The sequence below is a fragment of the Myodes glareolus genome, chromosome 4, assembly GCF_982192425.1.
Source record: "Myodes glareolus chromosome 4, mMyoGla1.1, whole genome shotgun sequence".
Taxonomy (NCBI): Eukaryota; Metazoa; Chordata; class Mammalia; order Rodentia; family Cricetidae; genus Myodes; species Myodes glareolus.
This window is the reverse complement of record NC_142029.1, coordinates 26838419-26865923: the sequence shown is the minus strand read 5'-3', so window position 1 is coordinate 26865923 and position 27505 is coordinate 26838419. Positions and strand designations below refer to the sequence as shown.

Here is a 27505-nt window from a genome sequence, read left to right as displayed (position 1 = left end):
TCCTATGAACTCACAGAGACTAGGAAGATGCACAGGGCCCGCACCAGGGTCTGTACCAGGTCCTGCACCTATGCAGTATGGACTCCAGTTGAGTGTTTACATGGCATCCCTGAGCACGCACATGAGTGGGCACCTGACGCTTGTGCCTTCTCGGGCTCTTTTCCTTCTGTTTGCTTTGTCCGGTTCCAATGTGTTAAGTTTCATTATATTGTATTATATTATATTTATTATACTATTATCCTTTAGAAGACTGTTTGCTTTCTAATGAGAGACTTTGGATCCCGATGGGAGGGGAGGTGGGAAGGAACTGAGATTAGTGGAAGGAAAATGGTAATCAGAAAATATTATATGAGAAAAAAATCTATTTCAATCAAAGGGTAGAAAGGATGCTTAAAGAGCAAAGAATAAATCCCTAAAATTTGGTAGAATAGTGATTGAAGAAGGGGAATAATAGAATCTAGCAGTAGGGTAGGAGTGGACAAATGAGTCATTAAGTCAAATTCTACAGTAATAGTAACCCATGTAGAGAGATAAATTGATGATAGAGAGATGATAGATAGATAGATAGATAGATGGATGGATGGATGGATGGATGGATGGATGGATAGGTAGGTAGGTAGGTAGGTAGATAGATAGATAGATAGATAGATAGATAGATAGATAGATAGATAGATAGATAGATAATAAACAGATGAATGGATGGATGGATGGATGGATAGATGGATGGATAGATGATAGATAGTAAATAGATTGTAGACAGATAACTGATAGATTCAGATAGACAATTTTGTTTCCTTAAGTTAAAATCAGGTCACATGGACTATTTGAGAGAACTCTGTAGATTAAATTTCCTATTGAAAATTTTCTTCAGCATACACATTTGCTGAGTTATGGATGACAGATGAGAATTTAGCTGTAAAGGAGACTTTGTACTTACCAAAGCACATCCTCCATACCACATTGCTGCATAATATATTAAGTGATGATGAGTGAACACACAGGAGGGAAATGAACTTCATTTAAAGTCTATTTAACAGAGTTTTTGAATTGTATGACTTTCACATATATAAAGAAAATATACAGGAAATTGGGTTATCAGCTTTGAAAATAAAGATGTTTTGTGTAGTAGTCAAAGACTGGAAGTCATGACCATATTTCAAAATGCCCTTCTGTTTTAGAAAGTAACTTTCTAATCCTTTGTCCTTTAAAAAGTACATAGGTATTATATATGGTATACATTAGTTTAAAACTCTGAAAATAATTAAACCAAAAACTTCCCACACTTTTGGTAAAGCAAAGATGAATTGTCGAGTTTAACAGTACAGGTAAAGTAAAAACTATAACAGACTAAGTAATTCAATGAAGGGTGAAGTACTTACCGATTTGGCCAGCCTTGACTTTGAAAGGAACATCCAATTCACTCTTCAGAAGAAAGAAAAACATTAAAGGGCTTCTCTATGCAACCCCCAAATCACTTCTGTACATCAATGATATACAGTTGAGCAACTCATGGCTATGAATGCTTCCTTAAACAGTGGTTTTACATAAAGAAGTCACAGAGAAGCAAAATTATCAATAGAAGGGCATTCATAAGGAAAGTGATTGCATAAACAGGTTATTTTTTAAAATGAAACAGATAGACACTGTTTACCTGAAATGCAAGAAGTGGGAAAGAACGGGATCCGTGCACTTAAGTCAGCTAAAAACAATTACTTAATAATTCTCTCAGATAATACACTCAGCAAATGAGTAAACAAAACCCCCTGGAAAGGAAGACGCTAACGACTATCTACCAAGCTATCATTTCTTTTAAATAAATTATACATGCCAAACAATACTAATTTTAGCCTCATCTGGACTCCTGGTTGCTAAGCCATAATTCTCATTCATAAAGATGACAAATCTTCAGAATTATTAGATTTTAATAAGACTTTCTGCTAGTTAATACCTAATATATAGGAATGCTGTGAATATCTGAACACTGAACTACAATACTATAGGCTATAGCTAACAAAGAATCCATTTTCATGAGCATACAATTCCACAAACATCCTGGGTTCAGAGGAACTGAACACAGTACCTTTGACAAAAGAATTAGAAAAAACAGTAACTCTGACTTCCAGGGGTCTAGAAAGGTATATTCAACATGAGGCACTTAATAAGTGCTGTCTTGTGCTCATATTTTTTTACACTTGGAATAATTTTAACAATGAATAAAGTTCCCATTTCCAAGTAAAACTTCAGGCTAGGGACACAGCACAGTGTGTCAGCACCTGCCTGGCACACAGAAGACGTAAGGGCCAACCCACAAAACCATAAAGAAAAACCATCAACAAAACTGAGTTGGTTAAATTATGAAAGGGGTCTAATTTTAACTAATAAAGTTATGAATTATGAAGCAACTTATTATTTTAATTTTAATCAGAAAAAAAATAGCTGACAGCTCAATCTGTCTTCTGGGAATGTAAATGAGTACTGTGCCCACGGTTGTATTTATATTTATTTCCTACAAAATCTCATAAAATGAGAAAAAGAAAAACTTGATTCTAGCCCCTATCAACAGAATCATTAAGTTCTAAATTTTTAAATAAAACGTTATAAATGGTGGCATGCCACATAAACTCAGGGAAGGACAGTTAAGTATTCTGAGTTTTTCCAGTGTGCCAGCTCTCTTTCTCATCTTGGCAGGCCACAAAGCCAAGGCGTGGTCTGCTACCGAATGAATGCTCAAGCATAATAAGACACTGAAACTAAGAAATAAGAAAATCTAGCACATGTTTGTAATCTTGGCATTTGAAAAATGGAGGCAGGAGAATCAAGAATTCAAGGTGAGCCTTAGCTATATAGTGAATATGTGGCTACATTAAACCCTATCTCAAAAGCGAAAAAAAAAGCATGTATGCATGCACACAGGAAGCACACATGCAGGAAATCTGAAATGTGGTCAATACACATTCTTAAGTGACATCAGATTTCAGTTTTGTACAAGGTAAACCCATTGGGTGGAGAGGGTGAATGCTGCTTTGCTTTCAGCTCAACAACAAATGATGCAAATGCCTCACTATAGCTAAGGTGTCAGTACCTTACTATTATCTCAGTACTCCCAGGCTAGCTTATCACTGCGGTACCTCCATACCATCTAGATCACTGGTTAGCACCAAGCCGTAATTTGCCTGGAGAATGTATAAGGATAATTTGAAGAAAAATATTTCTGTAAGACAAATGGAGATAGCAAAGCTATAACAATCAAATTAGGTCATAAAAAGAACTCCATTTTACAAAAAAAAAAGAAAGAAAGAAAGAAAGAAAGAGAAAAAGAAAGGAAGAGAAAAAGAAAGAAAGAAAAAAGAAAAAAGGAAAAGAAAAAATACTAAAAGCTATACAATCAAATTAAGTCATGGAAAGAATTACATTTTGCAAAAAATAAAAAGCACTATTTTGATCATTGGAGGAAAACTGTAAATCTTTAATCCATAACTTCCAATGGCAAATAGTTAAATAAGGAACCCAGCTTGGTGTGGCTCAGTCACTTTATCTGGTACCTGGTACAGATGCCTAGTAACCAAACATTTCTAAGAGCCTGCCAAACTAACAGAGTTATTACACGTAATTTAAAAATAATAACCCTTACCAGAGCATTTTCTTTTATCTGCAGATTATCTAAAGCCACATTACCTGTAAAAGGAAAAGACAAGAAATACAACATTAATACAGTCATCAGTATAATGTGTCACATCTACCAAACACCAAGGATGCAAAGCTACAGTTAAGAACATAGGTGAAAGAATGTGAGAATTCAAAGTCCAGCAGGAGGCAGAGGCTAGAACGTATCTGCATTATGGAACAAAACAATGGAGGACATGGGAAAATGTTTGAAGAACAGTGTTTACTAAAAGGCTACATACCACCCAGATTGATATAACTTTTTAAAACTATGTATGTGTATGTATGCAAAACACCAACAAACAGAAACTAAACAAACATAAGCCATGACACCATAATGCCACTTCCACGACTAATACGTGTTTCCCGTGTATATGGAATATTTCAATTTTTCTAAAACAATTGTTGAAAGTTACAAGAAAGGCAAAGACGCAGGGAAGCCACTCCCACCCAGGAATGGGTGGGAAATACTACAGGCTTGTACTTAGAGAGGAGACAATGAGTTCTGCTGTCAGGCAGTCTCTACAATACAGCTGGAAGGAAACTAAAATCAGGAACAGCCAGATACGGTGATCTATGCCTGTGACCTCAGCGCTTGGGAGGCTAAGGCTGAAGGACAGCTATTAGTTTGAGGCCAGTGTGGACTGGATAGTGAATTCTAAGTCACCCTGTACTACAGAAGTAAGCCTCTCCCTCAAAATCATACATAAATACATACATATATACACACAGAGATACATACATATATACCTAAAATAAAGTAGTAATTCCAGTGTCAATCAGGGGCCATCACAGTAAAAACTAATTTTGGAGTCAGACTTGAAAGGATGGCATCACTGCCAAACATAAAAATCATAGGGCAATCCTAGAAGAGTATTCAGCACTTGGATGAATTTTTTTTTTGTATTAATGTATCCAAGTATTTTGTCTTCATGCTTGCCTGTGCACATGAAATGCCTATGGAGGCCATAAGATGGTGCCAAATCCCCTGGAAGAGGAGTTACAGACTGTATGAGAGGCCAACTAGGTGCTGGGAATTGAATCCAGGTCCTTTGCAAGAGCAGCCACAGTGCTCTTAACCACCAAGCTACCTATCTTTCTCACCCAGAGAAATCATTCTTAATGAGGGTATTCTCTAAAATCACAGAGGCACAGAGATAGCTCTGTATTCAACTGTATTACCTGATGTCTTACATAGAATTGCAGAGAGGCCCCATTTGAGCCAACAGAGGAGGTGCACAGAACACCTATTTTCAGCCATTTGAAGCAGTCTAACAAGCCCTAAGGTCACCAGAGCACCCCGAGCCTCCTCATGAGCTCTGACTGCTCCACCCAGAGATTCTCAATGAGTGGGCCAATGGTCACCAGGAGTGCTCAGATCATCCACACTGAAAATGATATTTTCACAATTGGTAAGACAGTAAAATGCATGTAACATACAAATGTGAAAATATATAAACATGTATATCTTCAGGAAACAGAGCTGTTTCTACAGCAGTGAACTATGGTTCTACAATGGAGTAACTGGCATCGACCACTGCCAACAAGGCAAATAGGGTTTAAAGAAGTATACTTTAAAAACTGACAGAATGGCAGGGTGGTGGTGGCGGCACACACCTTGAATCCCAGCACTTGGGAGACAGAAGCAGGCAGATCTCTGTGAGTTCAAGGCCAGGTTTCTCTACAGAGCAAGTTCCAAGATACACAAAGAAACCTGTCCTGAAGGAAAAAAAAAACTGACAGAATAGCAACTTGATATATCATAGCTGGCTGACAGTCATGGGAGGCCCAAGCTTTTCTGAAGAGAAACAGAGGAGGAGGAGTAGAGTGGGGGTGGAGCAGAGAGACTGGGAGGGAGGAGGGGGGGAAACTGTGGTAGGAATGTAAAAACAAAATAAATAAATAAATAAATAATCACAAAGAAAAAAACTAACAGAATATTGTAAGTAGTGATCCATCACTAATGGTGGGACAAAGGTGATATGGGATGCCCTTCTGGATGCTGTCACGATGTTTTATTACCATTGGCTAATAACGAAGCTACTTTGGCCTATGGCAGGGCAGAATATAGCCAGGTGGGAAAATTAAACTGAATGTAGGAAGAAAAAAAGCGGAGTCTGGGAGATGCCAGCAGCCGCTGGAGAAGCAAGATGTGAGGTAACAAGCCACAAGCCTCATGGTAAAATATAGAATAATAGAAATGGGTTAATTTAAGTTGTGAGAGCTTGTTAATAATAAGGTTGAGCTAATAAGCTAAACAGTTTGTAGTTAATATTAAGCCTCAGAGTGGTTATTCGCCAACTAGTGGGCAGGAGAGACAATTCCAATTAAAAATGGTGCCCACCATCTGGCATAAAACCACATAAGACCTAAAAAAACCCACATAAGACTTAAAAAAGGAGGGCTTCTAGACCCACAAAAATGGGAGTCAAGTGCAGTTTCTTGGTAGCTCTAATTTTTCAGATAGGCTGTTATTTGCTGGAGTTGAACTGATGCACAACTCCTTTAAGAGATGACTTCCTGGTTCATGCTAGCAGCAGGGACTGCTCTTTCAAGAGGTCCTGCTATGGAACATTTGAATGAGATTCGTGGGTAGCATGCTGCAAGCTACTTGATGGACTCACTGTGCCCCTAGAGTTGAAGTGCTGAGCATGGATCCCGGGCACAGAACATATCTTTGTCATGTTGGAAACCCGAATACAGCAGAGCCATCAGTCAAAGCCAAGGTTTTGGTCCTAGCCATGCCTGCTTAGTATTTTTAAAACTCTTTTTAAAAATGATTACAGATGCACAATAAAGACAGATTCAGACAAAAAGGCCTCTAAATGGGTCATAATGTTTGAGAAATTTGCACAGGCTTGAGAGAGAGAGAAGATATAGGATAAACAGAGTCATAGATTAAAAAAATAAAGATAATAAACTGAGGTTCTTAAAAAGTAAATAGAGCAATAAAAATATTATTAATAAATGGAAAATATAGAGTCCAGATTATGTATATATACTACGTGTGAATTTTTTGACTGTTAATGAACTAACTGCAGAGAGACATTTGATTGTGGGAGCTGCTAAGCTAAACCAACATAAAGGTATCTTGACTTCAAAATTTGGGTCTAAGGTTATGTGGCTTTGGAAAAGAGGATCTACTTTTGTTTCCACAGTAGATGAGAAGCTGTGAATTCCTTCCAGGCTAATATAGTTTGATCCAGCAAGACCCCCTAAGAGATCTCCATGGGAGTGATGGCCAAGGTGATTCAACATCCAGAGCAGCTTCAAGACAACTGCCTGAGATGATGTGGCCTCACAGACTACTACAGTCAAGATTTAACCATAATTCTAAATTTTATCAGGATCCCCATAATATTACCAGCACCCCCAATCAGCAGGAAGCAGAATAAACAAAACTACACCCAAAGTCCCAAAATATTATTTATAAATATTTGCTTTCATTTAAAGGTGACTGATTATAAATGATCAATGGTCATAGTCAATCTCTTTCTAAAGAAAAAAGAGGGATATGATATAGAAATGATGAAAAAGAGGTAGATTATTGAATCTACTTTAATCCAAAAACAACTGTTAATCTCAAAATACTTTATACTTGTATGGATTTTGGTTTATTGATAAAAATTTAAAGTCAATTCTGTTATATGTATATTTCTACTCTTAAATATGTTTATGCATCTCATTTTAAAATGTATAGTCAAAAATACAAATTAAAAGTCATCTATAATAGTCAAACTTACAATCATGTTAGTTAGGTTTTCTATATATGCATGAGATATGAGATATATTTCAGATGAATAGGTAATCTTCAAACACTTCAAAGACATACAGAATATGGCATTTAAAATATTTTAAGAACTTAGACTTTTCTCAACAGTGAGACATGTCTGCTCCTGGCAGCACCAATAATTTCAAGAGGATGATGGGCATTGAAGAAGTTCCTTATGGAGTTTGTTTTTAATGTGGCAAAGCTAGCCATTTGGACAAAACAAAACAACAACAACAAAAAAAAAAAACTGCTCTTGCCTGGATGGCTTGGCTATATGCTGTATAAACTGAACATGCAGGACCCACAAGAAAATGACCACTAAACTTTGTCAAAACAAAGTAGGGTGGTCCTTCAGGGTTTCTGCTTCACAGAATAAACTGCCAGACACTCTAAAGGACACAGAAAAAAGTGATTGACAAGCTGACAATATAGGTCGGACAGCCTTTCAAATTTCCTGCTTCATTGAAAAGTCTGCCAGATACTACGGGCCTGTAGGCTGAAGATGGATGCACTGACATTAGAGAACTATGAGTGACTGGCCAGGAAGCCAGATGTCTCTGTCATTTCTAGAGTTGTGGAAGTTCCTTACAATGCACTTCCTGTTTACTTAGGTAATATTATAGCCTTCTGGGATCTTTGATGGAGTTGAAGACTAGATAGCTATAGCTTTCTGTAGTTATAATAAAAGATAAATATAAAACTTTAAGCTCTCAAAGACAGAGTATTTTAATTTTGCTACAAATAGACTAAATATTATAACTGTAATCCTTGCTTGAAAATTGTTTTATTATATGTAATTTTACAATGTTAAAGTTAAAACCTTCCTTTTTAACTAAACAGAAAAGTGGGATACCCTTCTGTATGCTGTGAATATGTTTTATTATCATTAGTTAATAAAAAAGCTGCTATGGCCTAAGGCAGGGCAGAATAGAGTCAGGCAGGAAATTCAAGCAAAGATAAGAGAACAAGAAGGTGGAGTCTGAGAGATGCCAACAGTAGCCAGAGAAGCAAGATGTGTGATAACAAGCCACAAGCCTCGCAGTCAAATGCAGAATAATAAACTGGGTTAAGTTAAATTGCGAGAGCTAGTTAACAATAAGCTTTAGCTAATGCTAAACAGTTTGTAAATAATTTTAAGCCTCAGAGTGGTTATTTGGGAACTGGAAGGCAGGAGAGAAACCTCCAGTTACACAAAGGATAGCTTTTTATTAACTGTTTCCTGTAGTTTCCAATTTTTATGATTACCAGGTTTCTTTTAAGTAAAATCATGACACAAAATAGGAGAAATGAGGAAACAAAAAATAAAATAGTAAACTCTAAGTTCAATTTGTCTCAACATTTGTATATTATTTTTTCTCATACTTTACATCTACTTTACTTTCAGACACATAAAACTAACAAAGAATTAGCTAGGTTTGCTCATACTTCCTGGATACAAGATACAAACAGTATCATTTGGTCGCTATTTGCACTAAAGGAGGAGCCACAAGTCCAGTACTAAGAGAGGAAGGAAAATGAGCAGTCTGCAGATCAGCAGCATCCCAGTGAATGGGGGAAAGAGCATTCATCCCTCAGCCCGTAGCCTGTTCCCTGACTAGGTGAAGCCCCAGCCAACTCGCCAACGCAGTGCACGCTGTTCTGCAGGTACATGTGCATCCGTTCCATCCCATGGCCCAAGTATGCAGAAACTTCCACTTAAATAATCTGTAAGACTGAAAACATATCTCACCTAAAAATCGATCACTTCATAATGAGCTGAACACCAGCAAAAAATATCGAAAAAAAAAAAAAGATATCGCTTTCCTTCCAGAAATAGTAATTTCAAACACACTGAAGTGACTTCCCTGTTCAACTAGATCACCAGAGATAAGAACACTCAGAAGCCACAGAACATTTCTAGGGGGAAAAAAAAAAAGCATAGACAAATAACTGTGTCTTATCTTAAAAATAAAGAAAAGAAATGCGGTCAGGAGGCTAACAATGGGGGTAGACAGGCTATACTCTGCCCACAAGGGAAGCACGAAGGCCAAGCACACTGCCAGGTGGCACTTAACCTCAAGTCCACGGACACCCAGGAGAGAGACAGGTAAGGAGCTCTGTGGTGTGGACTGAAGGATCTGGGTAAGGAGTGGAGTGTAGGAGTCCAGCTTTGAAGGAAACTTCACTCGGTGCTCACTAAAAGACTCCAGGCATTTTGGATGAGCTCACCCTGCTAAGAGTTACACAGGAAGCTTCAGAGTCAAGGCTGAAGGGCAATTTAACATGGTAAACCAAATCAGAATGTGCAAAATAATCTTCACTAATGAACTAAAGATAAAAATGAAAGCAAGTTCATTAAATCAGTAAGTAACACCATCTTTTAAAAAGAGACAGATATTAAATTAGAAGAAACGACCAAGTTAATGTAATGAATGAAAAAAATAGAGGGGCTAGAAAGATGGCTGAGTGGTTAACAGTACGTGTTGGTCTTTCAGAGGACCCAAGTTCAGTATCCAGCACTTACACTGGGCAGCTCACAGTCACCTATAATTCCAACCCCAGAGGGACCCAATGCCCTCTTCTGGCCTCCTGGGCTCTGCAGGTATTAGGCACACACACAACGCACATACATGCACTCAAACCCTCAATTTTTTTTTAATCAAATAAAACTCTAACATGAAATATGCTTGCCTAAGTTCTAAGTCCAAGGATAGCTTTCATACATGCAGTCATCTACAAAGTAAACATGGGAAACACAGTGTTGCTCTGGGCCTGGTGACACATGCCTGTTCTCCCAGCATTCAAGAGGCAGAGGCAAGAGGATCAGGACACCAAAGCTAGCCTGAGCTGCACTGGAGCTCAAGGAGAGCTGGACTACATGACTATGAAACATAAAGGGCTGGGGGTGTAGCTCAATTAATAAGCAGAGTGCTTGCCTAGCATGCACCCAGTTCTGGTTCTATCTCAAGCAGCACACACAGATCTTGTGTGGTAATATCAGATACTGAACAAAGGCAGGGGCACCAAAAGTTCTAGGTGATCCTTGATTACATAGGACGTTTGAGACTGGCCTGAGCTACATGAGACTGTCTCAAAAAAAAAAAAAACAAATAGAAAGAAAAATAGTGTTGGTATTAAATACTTTCAACCAGAAACCATCTCTCCATTTTTCAAAGGGTTGGGCTGTGGATCCCTTACATTATTTAACATTTAAGTTTACAAAAGTCCCCAATACAATTATGAACTCCTTACCGGTGTCCCTCATCACTGGTACTGAATTAACAGTGGCTTAATCACCTTAGAATGCACTTAACTACAGAAGGACAGAAGCAACTACAATGAGGCCATCAAGTGATATTCCAAAATCTATATTTAGATTGTTACATTACTGGATCCTCACAGCCTCCTGGCCAAGAGGCAGGTGGTGCATATCAAGGAAGAGAAATAGAAGGTTCCTTGAGGTTAAATGAAAGTCCTATGGATACCATGACAACCTGCACATGGAAGAGCCAACATTCTTTCTTCTGATATTCAATGTCAGGTTTCAGCACACCGTGCTCTCTTCCGGATAGCAAAGTAGAAAGGCAGAGGGTTCAACCTTTTGCATTTACCAAACAGTAGCCAGACTCTGCACTGAGAGGCCTGTTGGTGCCACTCTGGGGCTCTTCATTTTAGAGGTTATATAAAAATCCAAAAGAGAAGTGAAGAGTGGAGTTGGGATTGCAAGAGCAGTCCCTCAGGGACACAGGAGATGGCGCTGCAGATGGCCATGCCAGACCTTACATCCAAAAGGGTTCCTAAGCTACACCCCAGAATCACTCCAGGACGTGCAGATCTCACTCCCTCCCCTCTTCACATTAGCACATAAAGAAGCAGTGTTTGAGCAGGGTGGTTTCTCCAAGGCTGTAAGGCGACTGTGCCACTGTACTATGAATAGAGCCTGTGTCTCATGACTCCCTGGTCAGTTCTTAATATAAAACATGAAGATTCGTCCAAACTATGACACAACAACGACAAAAAAATGACAAGAAATAAAAACACCAGCCCCAATCTAGCCACATGGCCTGAAACAATGACAAACACCTATACAGTGAGTGCCACGTGTCTCTTGGAGACTGATGTATCTACAGTGCTTGTATCAAGTGTTTACTGACGCTCATCTCCCAAGGAAATGTGCTCAACCACTAAGCAGTCTGCAAAAGCACGAATCAATTTATTTTAATGACTCATGTTTTCACAGACACCGAAGAAAATATTGAACCAATTCGTTCCAAATGAATCGAACTATCTGACTCCAAATTGAGCCAACCCAGACTGTTTCTGCTGGAGGATTGCTGTGCAGGAGAAAGGAAGTATCTGACTCTTCCTTTCCAGTCTCCTGGTGAAACAAGAAGTCTTGGCAGAGAAAAACAGAAAGCTGTGACATCACCAAGACTTTCTCCTTTCAAACACCACATGGAGCCTGAGACCCAAGGCACTCGGCACAGCTTCCTAGCAATGGTTTCAAAGCACCAATTTTTGGCTCTATTTCTAGAAAAGGAGTGGATTTTAACTAATGAGAATCCTATTTTAAAACACAGAAAGGTGTACCCAATTTAACTTTTCAAGCAAAGGGGAAAAAACCTCCCTCTGGGACTAAGGACATGATGTCTCAGTGGTTGGGGACCCAAGTTCAGTTCCCAGTACCCACATGGTGGCTCACAGCCATCCCTAACTCCAGTTTCAGGAAGTCAAGACACCCACTTCTAGCTCCCATGGGCACTGCAAGAACATGATGCACACACGTACATGCAGGCAAAATCCAAAATAAAGTAAAATTCTTTAAAGAAAAAAAACACTCCTTCAACGGGTTTAGAAGTACTTAGACACTACAATGTTTTATATAATGAGGCTAAAGAAAGTAAAAATGAATCAAACACCTGCTTTTTCCATCATTCCCTGCTGCCCTGTAGCTACCTGCTAGGTTGTCATGCAGTAGATGTAGTTTCTTCACCTGTGTCTTCCGGGACTGGTCCTTCACCACCAGGAAGAAGGAAAGACAGAGCTGTGCACTGGGCCAGCATGCCTCGCACTGGCTGCGGACAGGGCAGCAGCACACACCTAAGGGCGGCTCAGGCTGCTCCAGCCTTGCTCAACCAAGCTCAACCTTGCTTACAGCCAAAGGAGTCGCCTCATTATTTACAGAGAAGAAACAAATGGCTTCCTTCCCATTCATGTCCTGCCAAAAAGTCCCAGTGAAGGTGAACTCCCGGTCCTGTTCCCTCATCCTTGGTGTGTGCCCCAGCACTCACTCTCTCTCCATGTGCTGCTTCCTGCCAGCGAGACAAGCTAAGCATCACAAACATAAAGTCTAAAAGGCTCCAAAATCCAAACCTTTGGGCGCTGACTTGCTACCACAGATAGAAAACTTCCACACCCAATCTTGCATGGTACACAACTGCCAAGCGCAGCACGCTGAAAATAACTGGAGGCTACTGCACGGTATGTATATGCAGTGAAATGGAATGTTATGCTAACCTGGGTGTCGTCACTAAGAAATAACGTTATACACATAAATATCCCAAATTCTGAAAAACAAAGTTCAGAATCTACAAGAATTCCAGCCCCCAGTATTTAGAATAGAAACCCCACCCATAACCGTGGGCTGGCAGGGAAAGAAAGGCTCCAGGGTGAAGGACGGGACCTGAAACCACTCCCCAGAGCCTGGCTTGCAGGGTTGTGAACTCTGTGTGCACTACACCCTGGTTCCTTCCTGTTCCTGGGCACCACAGCCACCCCTGGCATCCTACACCCATGTCTGGGGTGATCCACTGATTTAAAGGAAGTGAGAGCCACCGAATCTGAAATGGAGGCTCTTCCTGGTCCTCCACAGTAAACAGCTCGGAAAAATCAAATTGGCAGATCCTACATAGCAAGAACAGGACTTAAATTGCAAAAGATCTGACATTTCGACACACCGTTTTAGAAACATGTTACTCTTAAAGCAATTAAATCCTGGATACCTCTCAAACAGCTAAGGGCTGTGTAATTTATCTGCTGGTACCAGTTTGTGGGGATCAAAAGCCCAGATAAACATTCTCATCTGGCAGCACCTGCCCACCAGGCAGTCTGAGCCTTTGAAGGCTGCCCTACGTACTGCTACAGAAAACGCGAGCCCTGGCAAGTATAAATCCGATTGCAAAAAGTTTACTTGCTTTTTAAGAATGGAGGGGGACAAAAGATATTAACAAGCATGTATGATGTTAGCAGATGTCTTATGTTAGAGGAAACATGTTTCAGAAAAGGCAACAGCAGGCTGTCCCACCCACCATTAGCACCTATCACTAACAGTTACAGAAGACTTCCCTTAGACTTCCCCCACAGACACTGTGGTGTGTTCTCTTTACAGACTAGGAAACTGACGCTTGGAGAACTAAAATGTTCTTCTCCTGAATCCTATAGCTGGTGAATAACTGAGGCCTGTTTCTACAGCAGCAAGTTACTGAAAGGTATTTTGCATAAACCACTTTCAGAAACATTTAGGAACTGTTTGGCATTAATCTTTAAAGAATAAATTCCAAAAGACAGCCACAAAGTTGAGAACCTTTGGGCTCCTTGAAAGTTCATTATCATTATTATTGGTTTTGCTTCTTCAGTTAAAAGCCGTTACATTTATTTCTATATTGGGGCACACACCATTGTGGAGGTCAGAGGAGAACATGCAGGTGTCGGTTCGCTCCTTCTACCATGTGCATCCTAGGGATAGAACTCTGGTACTCAGGCTTGGCAGCAAGCGCACTTCCCACTGTGCTGGCTGGAGGGCCTTGTTTCTTCTTCAATTTAAAAGCAATATCCAGAGTATAGAACCTGATTCTAGACTTTCTAATTTTCTGTCCTTCTTTTCTATGCTACAATTTTCTTCTTTATTGTGGCTTTCACTGTGTGAATGTCTCATAGGCCCAGCACAATGGTTTTCAAATTATGGCACCACCTTATTTTGATTCTCAGAACTCCCTGGGCACATCCAAGAAAACACCATGCATTTTTACAAACAGGATACATGGCAGTCGTTTATGACACCTGTTCCTCTTGCTAGAAATTTCTTAAGGGTAACGTACTTTCTCTAGATCCTCTTTTACTCCTTAACTAAAATCTGCCCACCCAATAGGTCTCACTACACGCAGGAGACAATCTCCATTTTCGTCTTAGACCAGTTCCTCAACTACTACGCAGGGCTGAACAACCCTTCGGTTACAGACTTCCCATCTCCCTAGGATCTGCCTAATACATGCCTGCAGCAACCTCCTGAACCAAAAGCATTTCAGGCACTGCCAAACAGCCCCCCACTACACCCCTCCCATCCTGACAATGAACTACTGCTTTGGGCTAGTCTAATAAGCCAGTTAAGATTTACTAACTTATTCTTCAAATAGCAAAAAAATCTAAATATGTGAAACTTCTACAAGAAGATCCCTCCTGTTCCAAAGTTTTGAACATGCAAAACTTGAAGGAAAAAAAAATCAGTGACACATAAATTTTATCTGCTACCACACATAGAGTTCTCAAACAGAATTATATATAATTTTCAAACTTCCTTGAAAAGTTTTGTCAGCATCATGGGTATCTTATCAACAATTTCATTAACATTCCCATTCGATATTAAGCTCCCCAACAAAGATTAATATCAGTTTCTCCAGCAGTATTGTCAAGAGTAACAGTCAAGTCAGACAACTCGTCTCATTTCTATCTTAAGGCAAATAGGGATTAAAAGACATGTTGAGCAACAACTACAAAGCACATGACTTCCAGAGGCCATTAGTGAAGCTGTGTGGGAGCTGAGCGGGGAGCAAAACTCAGTCGCTGACTGTTCCCGGGACAGCTGCTGACAGAAACCCGTGTATCCGCTCTGGCACAGTGGACAGTTAACGCAGACTATAATGCAGACTACTGACAAACTATATTATTCTAAAAGAGAAAATGAAACGAAGCTGAGGACCGAAGCTCGTCCCAGAGTGTCACTGGGCAGCATCGAGGCCCGGAGTTTGACCCCCAGGACCACAAAATAAATTGTGGCAGAAAACAGGATAAAGGAAAGTCTCCATTGCTAGATCTCACTACAAGACAGTGAGGCCGGGGGTGCCACAGCACTGTAACCCTGAAACTCAGCTGTGAGGGAGCTCAGAACCTCCAGATTGTGTTCACTGTCCAGACTGTTTGCAGACGGCCCTACACCATACTGACACTGGAAGGGCCCTCAGAGGCTAGCAAGTCCAACTTCTAATGCTGGAAGTGAGCAAGAGTTGATAGTGAAGGAATCTGCAACCGCACCCATGCGTTTTATTTCATTTTTAAAAGACCTAAACACAGGACAGGCAACTGCTAAGGCCTGAGCAGTGCTTACACGGGAATATCATCTTGCCAGGAGTGACTCAAACTCTCCCAACCGTACAAACACGTTCTCTGTCACAGCTGGAATGAAGAAGCCAAGGTCCATACAGTAAATGCTTTTCCAACACACCAGCAGGTCTAGAACTATGTATGGGCTTTCTCTATCAGCGTTCGCATTGATCTGAAGCCCTTTTTTTCCCATTTCAAATGTTGTTCTTTAATAAATGACATTACTGCAAGAATTCTGAAGAACAAACACCTACAGCAGGCTCTAGACATTTACCTCCTTTTAGCAACTTTCCCTTTTGCGGTCTGTGGCAGGGATGGGTATCCAAAGTATGTATTTATAGGAAAACCACCAAAAAATGAGCAGAAGCCTAGTTTAAAATACAACAAGCTCTTCCACAATTCAGGAGACAAGTCATAAATCTGTGGCAGCATTGTCCAATAAAAATGGGGTGCCTCTGTGTAACCATTCGTTTTAGGAGCCAGAGTTTGTGGCAGACGTAATGTGGAAATCCTTTGTAATCGCTAATGTAGAAATGTAATGTAACATGAGAAACGAGCCCAGCGGAGTGGATAGGAACAGCCCATCCATTCTAGGTCCATGATTCTGCTTCTTGTAACCTCAACATAAACTGACTTCATAGCCCGATGATGGTCTTGAATTTTAATAACGTGCTTACCCCATCTACTCGGATACCATTTTAGCAGGCAGTCAACATAACTGAGATACTGTTTTTTACTCCATTAGAAGTAATGCTCATCTTCAAACCCCAGTGCATTTTAAACTCGGAGCAGGTCACGCACATTTCAAATACTGGTAGAATGGCTAACTTCCCCATTGGTGAACGCCAACCAGACAGAGCAAGACTGTACTTAAACTGCTGACAATTAAACGCAGTTCCATCCATTTCAGTTGGCTGTTGTTATTTAATTTTCTCCCTAAGCTGACAAGATTCCCAAATCTTACAGTAAATTAGTAAACAAATGAAAGTTACTCTCCATTTCCCCAAACCCCCAATTTGTGCTGGAATTCTGTGGTGCTGAGGAGGCTTGAGGCAGGCGCAGGACCACTGAGTTACACTCGCAAAGGCAAGCTTACTGAAGAACGCAGAAGTAGACTACAATCACAAGACTTTTCTACCCCTAATCTCCAGGATAAAAACCTTGGCAGGTCTTCCCGCACTTGCACCCGAGCAGACAACCCTAATTAATGACGCCTCTGGCCAGTGGCTTGAATATCTATTTCAAAACAAAAAACTGCAGGGCCCTCTGACGAACGAGGAAGTGGCCCAAGGTAGGAATCCCTGGGTTCAGATTCCTTGGGGACAGGCACGCCTTTCTTCTCAATGTCATCCTTGCCCATCCGACCTCCTCGGGTCTGGGACCCAAAGAAGGAAACCCGGTCCTGGGGACATGAGATGCAAGGGGAGATGGGCTAACACTGTGGGGAGCATGAGCCGCGCTCTGACGACCGCAGCTGAGGTAAATATTTTTTTTTTCCTTGTTGTTATACTGAGGGGTTAGAGGACCGCTGAGCAGCGCGATACCCCTGCGCGGGGAAGTCGACCACAGGAGCATGCCCAGCGGGGGTCCCTGGGGTTCCCAGGCTCCTCCACGCGCAGCCCCCGCTCCCACGCCGGCCGGCCTTGGCGTAGCGCTTACCGCCCCAGATTCCCAGCTTTAGCTGGGACTTGTTCAGGTTCTCCACGTAGTCCCCTAGGAAGCGGTTCAGCAAGTCTGCGACCACCGACTCCAGCACCATGGCGGGGACCAGGAGGCGGGAGAGGGAGGAGCCGGAACGCAGCACGCATTGGAGGGCGGTGGCCCGCGCCGAGACTGACAGCTGCGGCCCGCCCCGCGCCGCGCGTGCGCGACGCCGCCAGTGCGCAGGCGCCCTTCCCCCACCGGCCTCGCGTTTTCAGGGGGCCGACGTGAGAGAGAGTGAGGCCTGGGGCAAAGCGGTGTGGGGCTCCTGAACGAAGCTCCGCATTCGAATCCCCGGTATCTCATAATCCAGTCATTAGTAGTGCACACCTCTTAATCCCGGCACTGGAGTGACAGAGGTAGTAGGGTTAAAAGTTCAAGGTCATCCTTGGCTACTAAGCCAGTTCAAGGCCAGACTAGGCTGTGTGAGGCCCTGTGTTAGAATTTTTTTTTTAAAGTAATGAAATAGGCTGGTGAGATGGCTCTGCGGGTAAAGGCCTTGCATACACACATACAGAGAGAAAGTCAAGGCTACATACTTAGACCCTGTCTCAAAAATAAATTAATTAAGGCTGGACCTGGTGACAAACAGCTTTAGTCCCAGCACTAAGAGGTAGGCAGATCTCTGTGAGTTCAAGGCCAGCCTAGGCTACCTAATGAATTCCAGACCAGTCACAGCTACACAATGAGCCTCTGTCTCAAATAAATAAAAAATAGGGAAAATACAAGGAAAAAACAAAAAACAACAGTGCTAACCAGTAACTGATTAAAGACCTACCTCAGTCTTCCATTCTTGCCACGTAAAATAAATCCTCAACCATTTGTTTTTCCTTACTCTATCAGACTAAACCCAGATCCTCCCAGCTTCCCTTTCCATAAGCAATGAGCAGCAAATCTGCCTGCTCTATACTGATTGTTTCTTTAATTCTTCTGCCTCCCTTGTTCCAGCTCACCAGTAACTGCTAACTGGCCCCACTGGCCTCCGGTCTCTTTCTTTATTCTTCAGACTGACACCAGAGGTCTCGTTTCCAAAGCACAGATGAATCTGTTAGTCACCTGCTAAAAAATAATAACCTGATATTTACAATATACTCTTCAATCTTATCCAACAGTGTCCAGCATTTAGAACACTCACTTCAATCTGTCTCAGGCTCCATACCCCTTGGGATAGGTAATCTCAGTTGTCAACTTGATAAGATACACAATCACCAGGGTGATGGGCCTCTGGGCATGTCATTGGGGAATTAATCTTGATTTGGATAACTGAGATGGTAAAGGCTGCCTCCTGTGAGTGGTACCCTTCCTGAGGCTGGGATCCTGAACTGTATAAAAGAGCATCGTCTCCCTCTCTCTTCCTCTTCCTCCCTTTCCCTCTCTCTCCCCCTCCTCCCTGCTTCTTGGTTGTGGCCTCCATGTGACTAGCTGCTTCAAATTTCTAACGCCTTGCTCTGTGAGTCAAAATAACGCTTCTGTCCTAAAGTTGCTTTGGTCGTATTAGATCACAGCAATGGGAGTGCCTACAGTCCCTCCTAAGCCCTCCCTGTCCCTGCTTCTGGCCCTACTGCCTGTCCACTGAGTAGTCTAAAGAAACAGTATGTTACTGCCGGTATGGGGTGTTGCTGTTGATATGGGGTGTGCAATAAAAACAAAGCAAAATGACACAAGGGTGTTTGGAAAACAGTGAGACGAGAAAAGTGGGCACAGCAGCACACTGTGGTCAAATGAACAAAGGAGAAAATACAACCTTGTGAGAGGTGTGGGCAAGGCTAACTCTCCAATGATCATTCCCTAAATCTCAACAGCATTTCACAGTTTTGAAAGAGTGTATAAATATGCTCCTATGAGCCTAATTCCATCTTTTTTAACCTGTATCTCAGGAATTCTGTCATTAGTAGTCATTTTCCTGTAATACTCATTAACAATTTGTAGGGTAATTAATTTTAATAGTATAAACCTATTAGAGAAAACTGTAGTTGAAATTTAAGCTCGGAGTGCTAAGCGATTCCTCCTGATCACGTGGGAATTACTAATTTCCTTCTTTGAACACTGCCACCCTTTCCCCTGTCAACAATCACACAATTTAGTCACCACTAGACTATCAGTCATTGTTCGTTCTTTCAAAGGCTACTAGCAGAATAAAAAAAAAAGAAGAAGAAGAAGAAGTAGGAAATTCAAACACTTTAGTGCAAATAGTGGTATTCTGTGCTAATACGAGATTTCACCATTTCCCACTCTGAGCTTGTTTACAGGTGTGGTGGTTGGCTGTGTGCCTCCAGGAACAGCCCAAATTCACCATATTCCTTTAAAAAATTGAAAATGGACATTCCATTTTCAATTTTTTAAAGAATTTATGATATCAAACTGGACAGGAAAAATCCCACAAGGCTTCAACACCACACAAAGAACCATAGGCAACTGAAAAATGCTGAGGTGGCCTTCCCCAGGGAAAAGCATATCATGGGTGTCCAGTGTCAAACAGTCAGCCCTGAACACATACACATCAGTAACATTATAAGGACTGAGCAGATTATATTTAGGAAGATATACACATATACATAATCACATAAATACACATATATACATGCAATAACAATCGATGAAAAAGAGGCCATGACTTTGAGGGGGAAAGAGGAGGATCTGTAGGAGAGTTGGAAGGGAGGAAAGGGAATGGAGAAATGTTGTAATTATATTACCTCAACCTATCAATAAATAAACAGAAAAACTTAAGAACCTCATACATGGGTACTGCGTCTGCATCATATCCACCTCATCCTACCTTTCCCCATCTTAAAACAAGCATAACTAATGTCAAGAAACACCACCATGGGTGGACAGATGTGCTGCTTGCAACCATCGATGAGCACTGCACAACTGTGGTGCACAGAAACTGACAGATAAAATAAAACAAGAGTAATTTTAAAATTAAAACACAATCAGCAGCACAATCACAAAAGTACAACCCTATAGAGCAGATAAATTGGAAGCAGGGGATAGACTAAAAAAAATGAACACTGTAGTGACTAAGGTTATTACGTGCTTTTTAAACCTGAAGTAATGAAGGTAAGAACACCTTAGGTTGTCTCAGTCCTCCACATGTGCACCAAAGCATGTACGTACCTGCATACACACACACATCGCATGCGCGCGCCCACACACACATACATACCACATGTGCGTGCACACACACACCACACGTGCACACGCACACACAGATTGACGAGGAGGCCTAAGCAGGTGAAAGACAGGAGGCAGCACATCAAGGAAGCTGACAGAACATCTGGTTATTCTAACCACCTGAATTAACAGAAGACACTGAAGACCACAGAGAAAGAGCGGCTCCCCCCATGCTCCACACGTTGATGACTCTAAAGCTGAAGCCCACAGGTCCTTTCCGCCATGCTGTCCTGGGAGGATGGGATTGTAACTTAGAGCATCAGCCGATAACCTCATTTGCTTTCTACACACCCAACCTCCAGCACACTATTTTGGTAACCTTTTATTATTATTATTACTTTCTTTTTATTGACACAGAAAAAAATTGTTCCTTTTACTAGATAGGACTCCATGTGATTTGGGGTTCATCTACTTATCAAGGAATGTTCTGATGAGGATAATTAACATAGCCATCACTTTAAGTCTGTATTTGCCTGGATGGTTTATGCATTCAAAGTCTTTTCTAGGCATTTCCATAACCCAATATTGCTAATTATCTCCACCCTACTGCGCCACAGACCACTAGAACACATCGCTTCTCTAACTTTAACCCGTTATCCAACCTCTCCCAATCCGTCCTGAATAAATCTATTTTTAAACGGATTCAGTTTCCATTGACTGCGAGTGTACCTCCCGCCACAACGTTGAGCAATCTATTTATGTTCTTTCCACAGCTCCAACTCTCATATCCCCATGGCTACAGGTATGAGCTCAGAATGAACGTAGTCTTCTTCTGCGCGGATTTGTATGTTCTGGGCGCCGGGCAGGACCAGATCACCCCAGCCTCCCAAGCACTGGATGGTGCATGCTTCTGTGTTAAGTAAAACAAGAGCCTTACTGCAGTCCCAGAGGACTGGCCTGTGAGAGCGTGCCTCTGCTGTTTTCAAGAAACATGACACAGGAAACGCTGTCAAGGTGTTACTAAAGAAGGTGAGCTGTTGATAAAAATAAAACAAGCCTGCCTTGCGTGGCTGGGCAGAGAGGCGTTTTTCAAGAATTTCAGTGTGAATCACCTAAGGCCTGGCTACGCAAACACGCACAGGAACAGTGACAACAGCTAACTATCTGCCAGCTCGGGACCATCTTACCCTGACAGCAGTCTGTGCGATAGGTATGGCAGCTTCCATCTTACAAGCTGGGTCCAACACGTTAGTGACTTTGAGTCACAGTTTATCAGACTGGGCTCTTACAGTACTTGTCATTTTAACCAATGGCTGGGATATCATGAAATAGACAGCACATTCCCTATGGGGAAAAAAATGAGTTTGAACGTAGGTGCATGTCCTTTGGGTATGTAACTACTCTCGTAGAGACTGAACCCTGGTCCAAGAATTTCAGCCAGGAATAGAGGTTATAAAATGAAGAAGAAGCTAGTCACAGACAAGGTAAACGCAGGAACCTGCTCCAATTCTCCCTATCAGACTAAATATAAAATAGAATCCAAAGTCTCTTGAAGCTAGAGAGATGGTTCTGTGGCTAAAAGCACTAGATGCTCTTGTAAAGAACCCAAGTTTGGCTCCCATCATCCAAGCGGGGCAGCTCACAACTGCCTGGAATTTCAGCTCCAGGGGATTTGTCACCCTCTTCAGGCCCGTTGGGGCATCCACATGCGGGTGCACGAGCATGTGTGCACGCATTCATGTGCATATACACATATTTAAAACAAAATATATTTACATTTTTCCTTCTTGCTACTGCGCTAGCTAGATGGAGTTCAAATGTTTCAACTTTACCATTCCCTTTCTCTTCTAAGAGTTGTACATAAGCTGATAAGATCTGGTACAGCCTGAATTCATGTATCTCTCAAGGCGGTTAAAACCCAGGAAGCCTTTCCTAAGTTCTGCTTTACACACATGAATGAACTAAGGAGCATTTACCTAAATAACAATGAACATAGCAGCTGACATGATGTGCATCAGGTCCTATGTAGAACTGTTCCTTTGGATTACCTATTTTATTCAAGGGCAAACCAATCGTGTGTCCTATCGTGGTCTTTACCTTGGATACCAAGGCTCAGACACATTTGGTAACTTGTTCAGAGGAAGCTCCTATTCTGGAATCAAAATTTGTTATGATTTCAGACACAATCTTCTTAACTATTGTCAGTGATACCACTCTCAATGTTAACAACAATACTGATATTCATTGCTTCTGTGTCTTTCACATTTGCTATGTTACATACACACTGCGTGATAATATACCTTAACCCCCCAATAACTCATTTACTACCGATTAGTGGACATTCCTTGCATTTCCTTTCCTTGATGACTATGGGTAAGTTATTTAACCTCTGAAGGATTGTTTCTTTTGTTGTTGCTGCTGCTGCTGCTGCTTATGAAATATGGATAATCTGATTCCTAAGGTCCCCGTGACAACTCTAGAGATGAAGTCATCTAGCACATTGTCTTGCGTCCTGGATACAAAACACACACAACATGTCACAAACTGAAACCCCCTCTGCCTGAATTCAACTTAGTTTATTCAACACTGCTTGGAGGAGCCATTCCTTCACAAGGCAGCATCTTAGAATCGTCCTGTGTCCAAACTCTAACTGAAATATCTCAGCACCTCTTTCAGCTCGAGCTGCAAACAACTCTCTTGAAGGATAAACACCAATTTTCAAGAGAAAGGGATGGGGGTCTCAGAGGGGTACAGTCTCCAAAGGTTAGATATGGTTGGTGTGTGTCTCCAAAGGATGATGCCAATGGCTAGATGTATGAAGGATATTTCCCTATTAAAAATTAGCACCCTTCTTATGAAGGTTGTGGTTTTTTAATTGATATAGATTTATCTTTAATCTTAGTGTACACTAGATGACTTCTTTACATAGGAATACACCCCTTTAACCCCACCCAAGACAAACATGGAACGTTTCCGGAATCCCAAAAGTTTCCCTCCTCAACCCCACAACTCAGACTGATTAAAAATCCACAGAGAAAAGACCTCTAAAATCAGAACTGAATGCAGAAAGTGAAGAATTTCAACGCTAGGCAGCAAGAAGGTTGGATATGAGAAAAATCATTGTGTGAGACAAACCCGACTTCTGGCTCCTTTCAAATGGGGCACGCTGAGTGAGTGATTCTGTGCGCTCCAGTTCATTTTGTTTCTCCGTCCTCACAAGAACTGCGATATGATCCAGACTTAATCCTATTTTGCACGTGAGGAAACAAATTTGTTCAGAGTTTTGGGAGAGGACGGCTCCAACCCACAGAACAGCCTTCTATGGGATCAGATCAGCAAATCCATCCACGTGGCAGAGGGACCCGGGAGGACCAGGAGTCAGGTTACCAGGCAGCACTGCGACAGCTGGTATAAAAACCCTGAGCAGCTCTCCTGGAACAGCAGCGATCAACCCGCCGCGGGTGCTTTGAATTTCTCAACGTCTCTCAGGTTGGAAAATCATCTGACTACGAAAACCAGGTATATGGATGGGAACCCAATTCGGTCCAGGCTGTGAGACCTGGGTGGCTTGAAGATCGTTGAAAGGAGTCACTGTTTCTGGGGTGTGTGTGTGTGTGTGTTTCTCACTGACTGGACCGATATTAGACTTCAGAGGTTTCAGGGAACAGATGTACAAATGCACAAAGCAAAGCGCCTTTTGGCACTGAGGTCAGAGGTTCAAATTAAAAGACAAAGGTAGCAGGGCCAGTAAGGGAGGACAGAGAAGACTACAGCAAGCTACAAATTACATGACAGCCGACTGGAGACAGGGCGGGTGATAAACGATTGTTTCTCAGTCTCTGAAAACAATTTGCAATGGGGAGAGGGATTTTGCATGTACGGATCTGGACAGGATGAAGTGGAATAAAGGAGACTGAAATTCCCACTTTCTTTCAGGCTGCCTCTGACAGGTGTGCATTTGTATGTAGCAGGCAGGCTCAAACAGAGGATCACCCAGTTCCAGGACCAGCGGCCAGATGTGGTGTCTGGAACGGCTCCTGCGGAACCGAGACGGGTTTCTCCCCGGGCTAGCCCGCCGCACCAAAGCGCGCTCGTCCACTGCATGCGTGAACGTGCTCACTCCTGACCGCATCCCAGAGTTCTGCATCCCACCGAGGCTGGAGCCTAACACAGCCTGGGCTGCGCTGCGCGATGCCTGGGCTGCAGACGCGGAGAGGGACGACCACGCTGGTCGCACCGACTGGGACCCGCGCTCACAGGCCGCCCTCTCGCTGTCACACCTGCCCCGCGCACGCACCGCCTACGGCTTCTGCGCGCTGCTCGAGAGCCCGCACACGCGCCGAAAGGAGTCGCTCTTCCTCGGCCACCCAGGTGCCCCGGCCCCCAGGCCCGGACTTCGCCACCGAGCGCACACCTACGCAAGTCCGCGCCGAGTCCCAGACACCCCGCATCCTGCGCCGCATAACCTAGATGCCGCCCGGGTCCTGCCGCCCTCTCCTGCTCCCCGCAGACGCCGCCTCCTGCGCGCCCCAGATGGATTGCTGAGACTCGCGCTGCGGGCCCCTCGAGGTCGGACCAGCTCGCGCTCCCCGTCCTCCGGCGACAAGCTCGAACGCGCTGCCTCCTGTGCGCCCCCGGTCCCTACGAGCCCACGCCCCGAGCGCCTGCAAGCCGAGGCCAGCGTGGCTCTGGGCCGCGGGGATTGCACACTGCGCTTGGCGGCCGAGTACTGTCCGCGCAGCGCGTGTCTCCGCCTCCGCCTACTGCGCGCCGAGGGCCCGGCCGCCGCGCTCGAACCCCGCGCCCTGGGCTGCAGCCTCAGCCTGGTGCTGCGGCCATCGGGCCAGCAGCGCGCCAGCGTTCTCCGGCGCAGCCGCAAGGCCGCCCTGGATCAGGACTGCTGCTTCGATGGGCTCTCGGAGGAGCAGCTGCGCCGCCTGGCCGTGCGCATCAAGGCTGAGAGCAAGGGCCGCGGGCTGGAGCGTGGACGACCGCTGGGCCAGGGCGAGCTGCTGCTGGGCTCGCTACTGCTGCTCTGAGCCTGGATTCCGTGGGAGCATGGACACTGAAGGTCTCTTGGCCTTGAGATGCACATACTCTTGTTCCTGGGACACTTGCTCTTGGTCCTGGAACACTCAACAGCCTCTTAGGTCTTGAACCCTTACGGTCACTTGGGTTTGAGACACTCCCAACTCTTGGACCCTAAGAGTTACCTTATCCTGCCACACTCACAGCCTCTTGGCTCTTGGACATTAACAGCCATTTGTACAAAATAAACATGTTTTCATTTTTCTAATCAGAGCTTTGTTTCCAGCCAGTCCTGGCAGAAACGATCCAGGGTTATCACAGTAGCAGGTGTCACTTCTTTTTGTGTGGGCAGGCACCTTGACATTTCTGTTGAGCAATGGGATAATGTTTGGCAGCAGGTATCCCACTGTAGACGGCAATTCTATTTCATGTGTATCACACACTCGGACTGGAAGATCGTTAATGTCAGGCAGCATTAGACCAGCCTCGTTTTAAAAGTTCGTTCATTTCATGGCATCTTTTGAGCTTTAGAGCGTCGGTTACTTATGAAGCATTAAGACGTTGCATAGCAAAGGCCCAGGGTCTAGGAAGACCTCCGAGTGGGTGAAAGGTGCTGACTGCTGTGCTTCATCACCTGGATTTGAATCTAGTGAGAAGTCCGAGACCTGCATGATGGAGAGGAAAAAGCCCTGCAGGCTTTCCTCTGGCATGACCTCACCCCCAACACACATAAATAGCGTAATTAAATCATTTTTAATAAAAGGCCAGGAAGAAATGACTTCAAGCAGGGACTTTGCTCATATCCTAAGCTCCATCCTGCTGGGAATCCAATAAAGAAGTGAAAATCTTTTTAATATTTAAGTAACAGTAATAATAGATCTACAAGTTTTAAGTTGTTTCATTTGGAGAGCAGCCTTAGATAGGAAGCACCGCTATCCCCCTTGTGCAGATGAGAACAGAATAAAGAGAAGTCTGGGTCCGAATGTAGGGCATCGGTATTTCATTCATTAAAATGCTTGTCTGGGAATTGGGGTATGTTGGTCCAATGCTTGCCTGGCATGTACAAAGTCCTGGTTCTATCTGCAGGACTGCACAAACCTTAAGTCCTATTATCTCATACCTGCAATCTCAATACTGGGAGGTGGAAGCCAATAGATGAGAAGTTCAAGACCATCTCAGCTACACAGGGAGTTAAAAACCAGCACAAGCTACATGGGAACCAGCCTAAAATAAAATAAATACATGCTCACCCTCTGAAAGTAATGGGATTTTGTTACTTGTCTGAAAATGGCCCCAAGTTTGAAATCATATTCCTCACTTTCATCAGGGATAGCAGACTGGAAATAGTGATGTATGAATGAATGCTAATGATGTCATCCTGAGATGGAGGAGAAAGCTAACCCACCTCAGATCCACAGGGTCCAGAACCCCATCCACTAACTCAGGTCAAGCTAACCTGCCAGGACCAGCGGTCTGGAGAGCACAAAGAACCATGTGTTCTGGCTCCTGATAAGCCCTCCTGTGTCTTGAGGATGAGTTTCTTCATCACTTCTACTCCCTATCAAGCTGGTTTACTCCTTTTTGTGTGCATGGAAATGGAAAACACATTCTAAGCAAGGGTAGAAAGCATTAAAATATACAACACAGTGTACGCTGTGGCTCCATGATCAAACTGGACTTAGGAATGGTTCCGGTTGCCACTGGACTTGGCAGTTTTAACCACGGGTGCTTGTGAAGAATGCGATTTAGAATGGCGTTTCCGTTTCTGACACATCTCGGACGAATACGGGTGACTGTGGTGAGGATGTACAACAGCAGCCCCAGGAAAGTTAGCACCACAGTCTGAATCACCTGCTTCCAGAAGCTTGCTGC

The 27505-nt window shown here is 43.1% G+C and overlaps 2 protein-coding genes across 6 annotated transcripts in view; one reads left to right on the top strand and one right to left on the bottom strand.

The window, feature by feature from the left end:
• Vps13c (vacuolar protein sorting 13 homolog C) overlaps nt 1-17607 on the bottom strand; it is a 162382-nt gene extending 144775 nt beyond the window's left edge. For 2 of the 3 annotated variants that reach the window (XM_087905351.1, XM_085689278.2), the window contains exons 1-3: nt 17450-17607; nt 3632-3675; nt 1380-1422 (exon numbers count right to left, since the gene is read on the bottom strand). In XM_087905351.1, the coding sequence (XP_087761477.1) occupies nt 1380-1422; nt 3632-3675; nt 17450-17549 (187 nt within the window). In that variant the 5' untranslated portion in view covers nt 17550-17607. The remainder of the gene's footprint in view (nt 1-1379; nt 1423-3631; nt 3676-17449) is intronic. The other variant, XM_087905352.1, reaches the window with a different exon arrangement.
• Nucleotides 17071-25901, top strand: LOC125393620 (C2 calcium-dependent domain-containing protein 4A). 3 transcript variants are annotated; one of them, XM_085689989.2, is made up of 3 exons: nt 17071-17269; nt 21379-24124; nt 24574-25901. In XM_085689989.2, exon 3 carries the CDS (start codon nt 24622-24624, stop codon nt 25642-25644), a length of 1023 nt encoding a protein of 340 aa, XP_085546115.2. In that variant the 5' UTR covers nt 17071-17269; nt 21379-24124; nt 24574-24621; the 3' UTR covers nt 25645-25901. The 3 variants fall into 3 exon arrangements, with proteins under 3 accessions (XP_085546115.2, XP_087761479.1, XP_087761480.1); XM_087905353.1 differs by having other exon boundaries at nt 24542-25901; XM_087905354.1 differs by having other exon boundaries at nt 21379-25901.
• The last annotated feature ends 1604 nt before the right edge of the window (nt 25902-27505 follow it).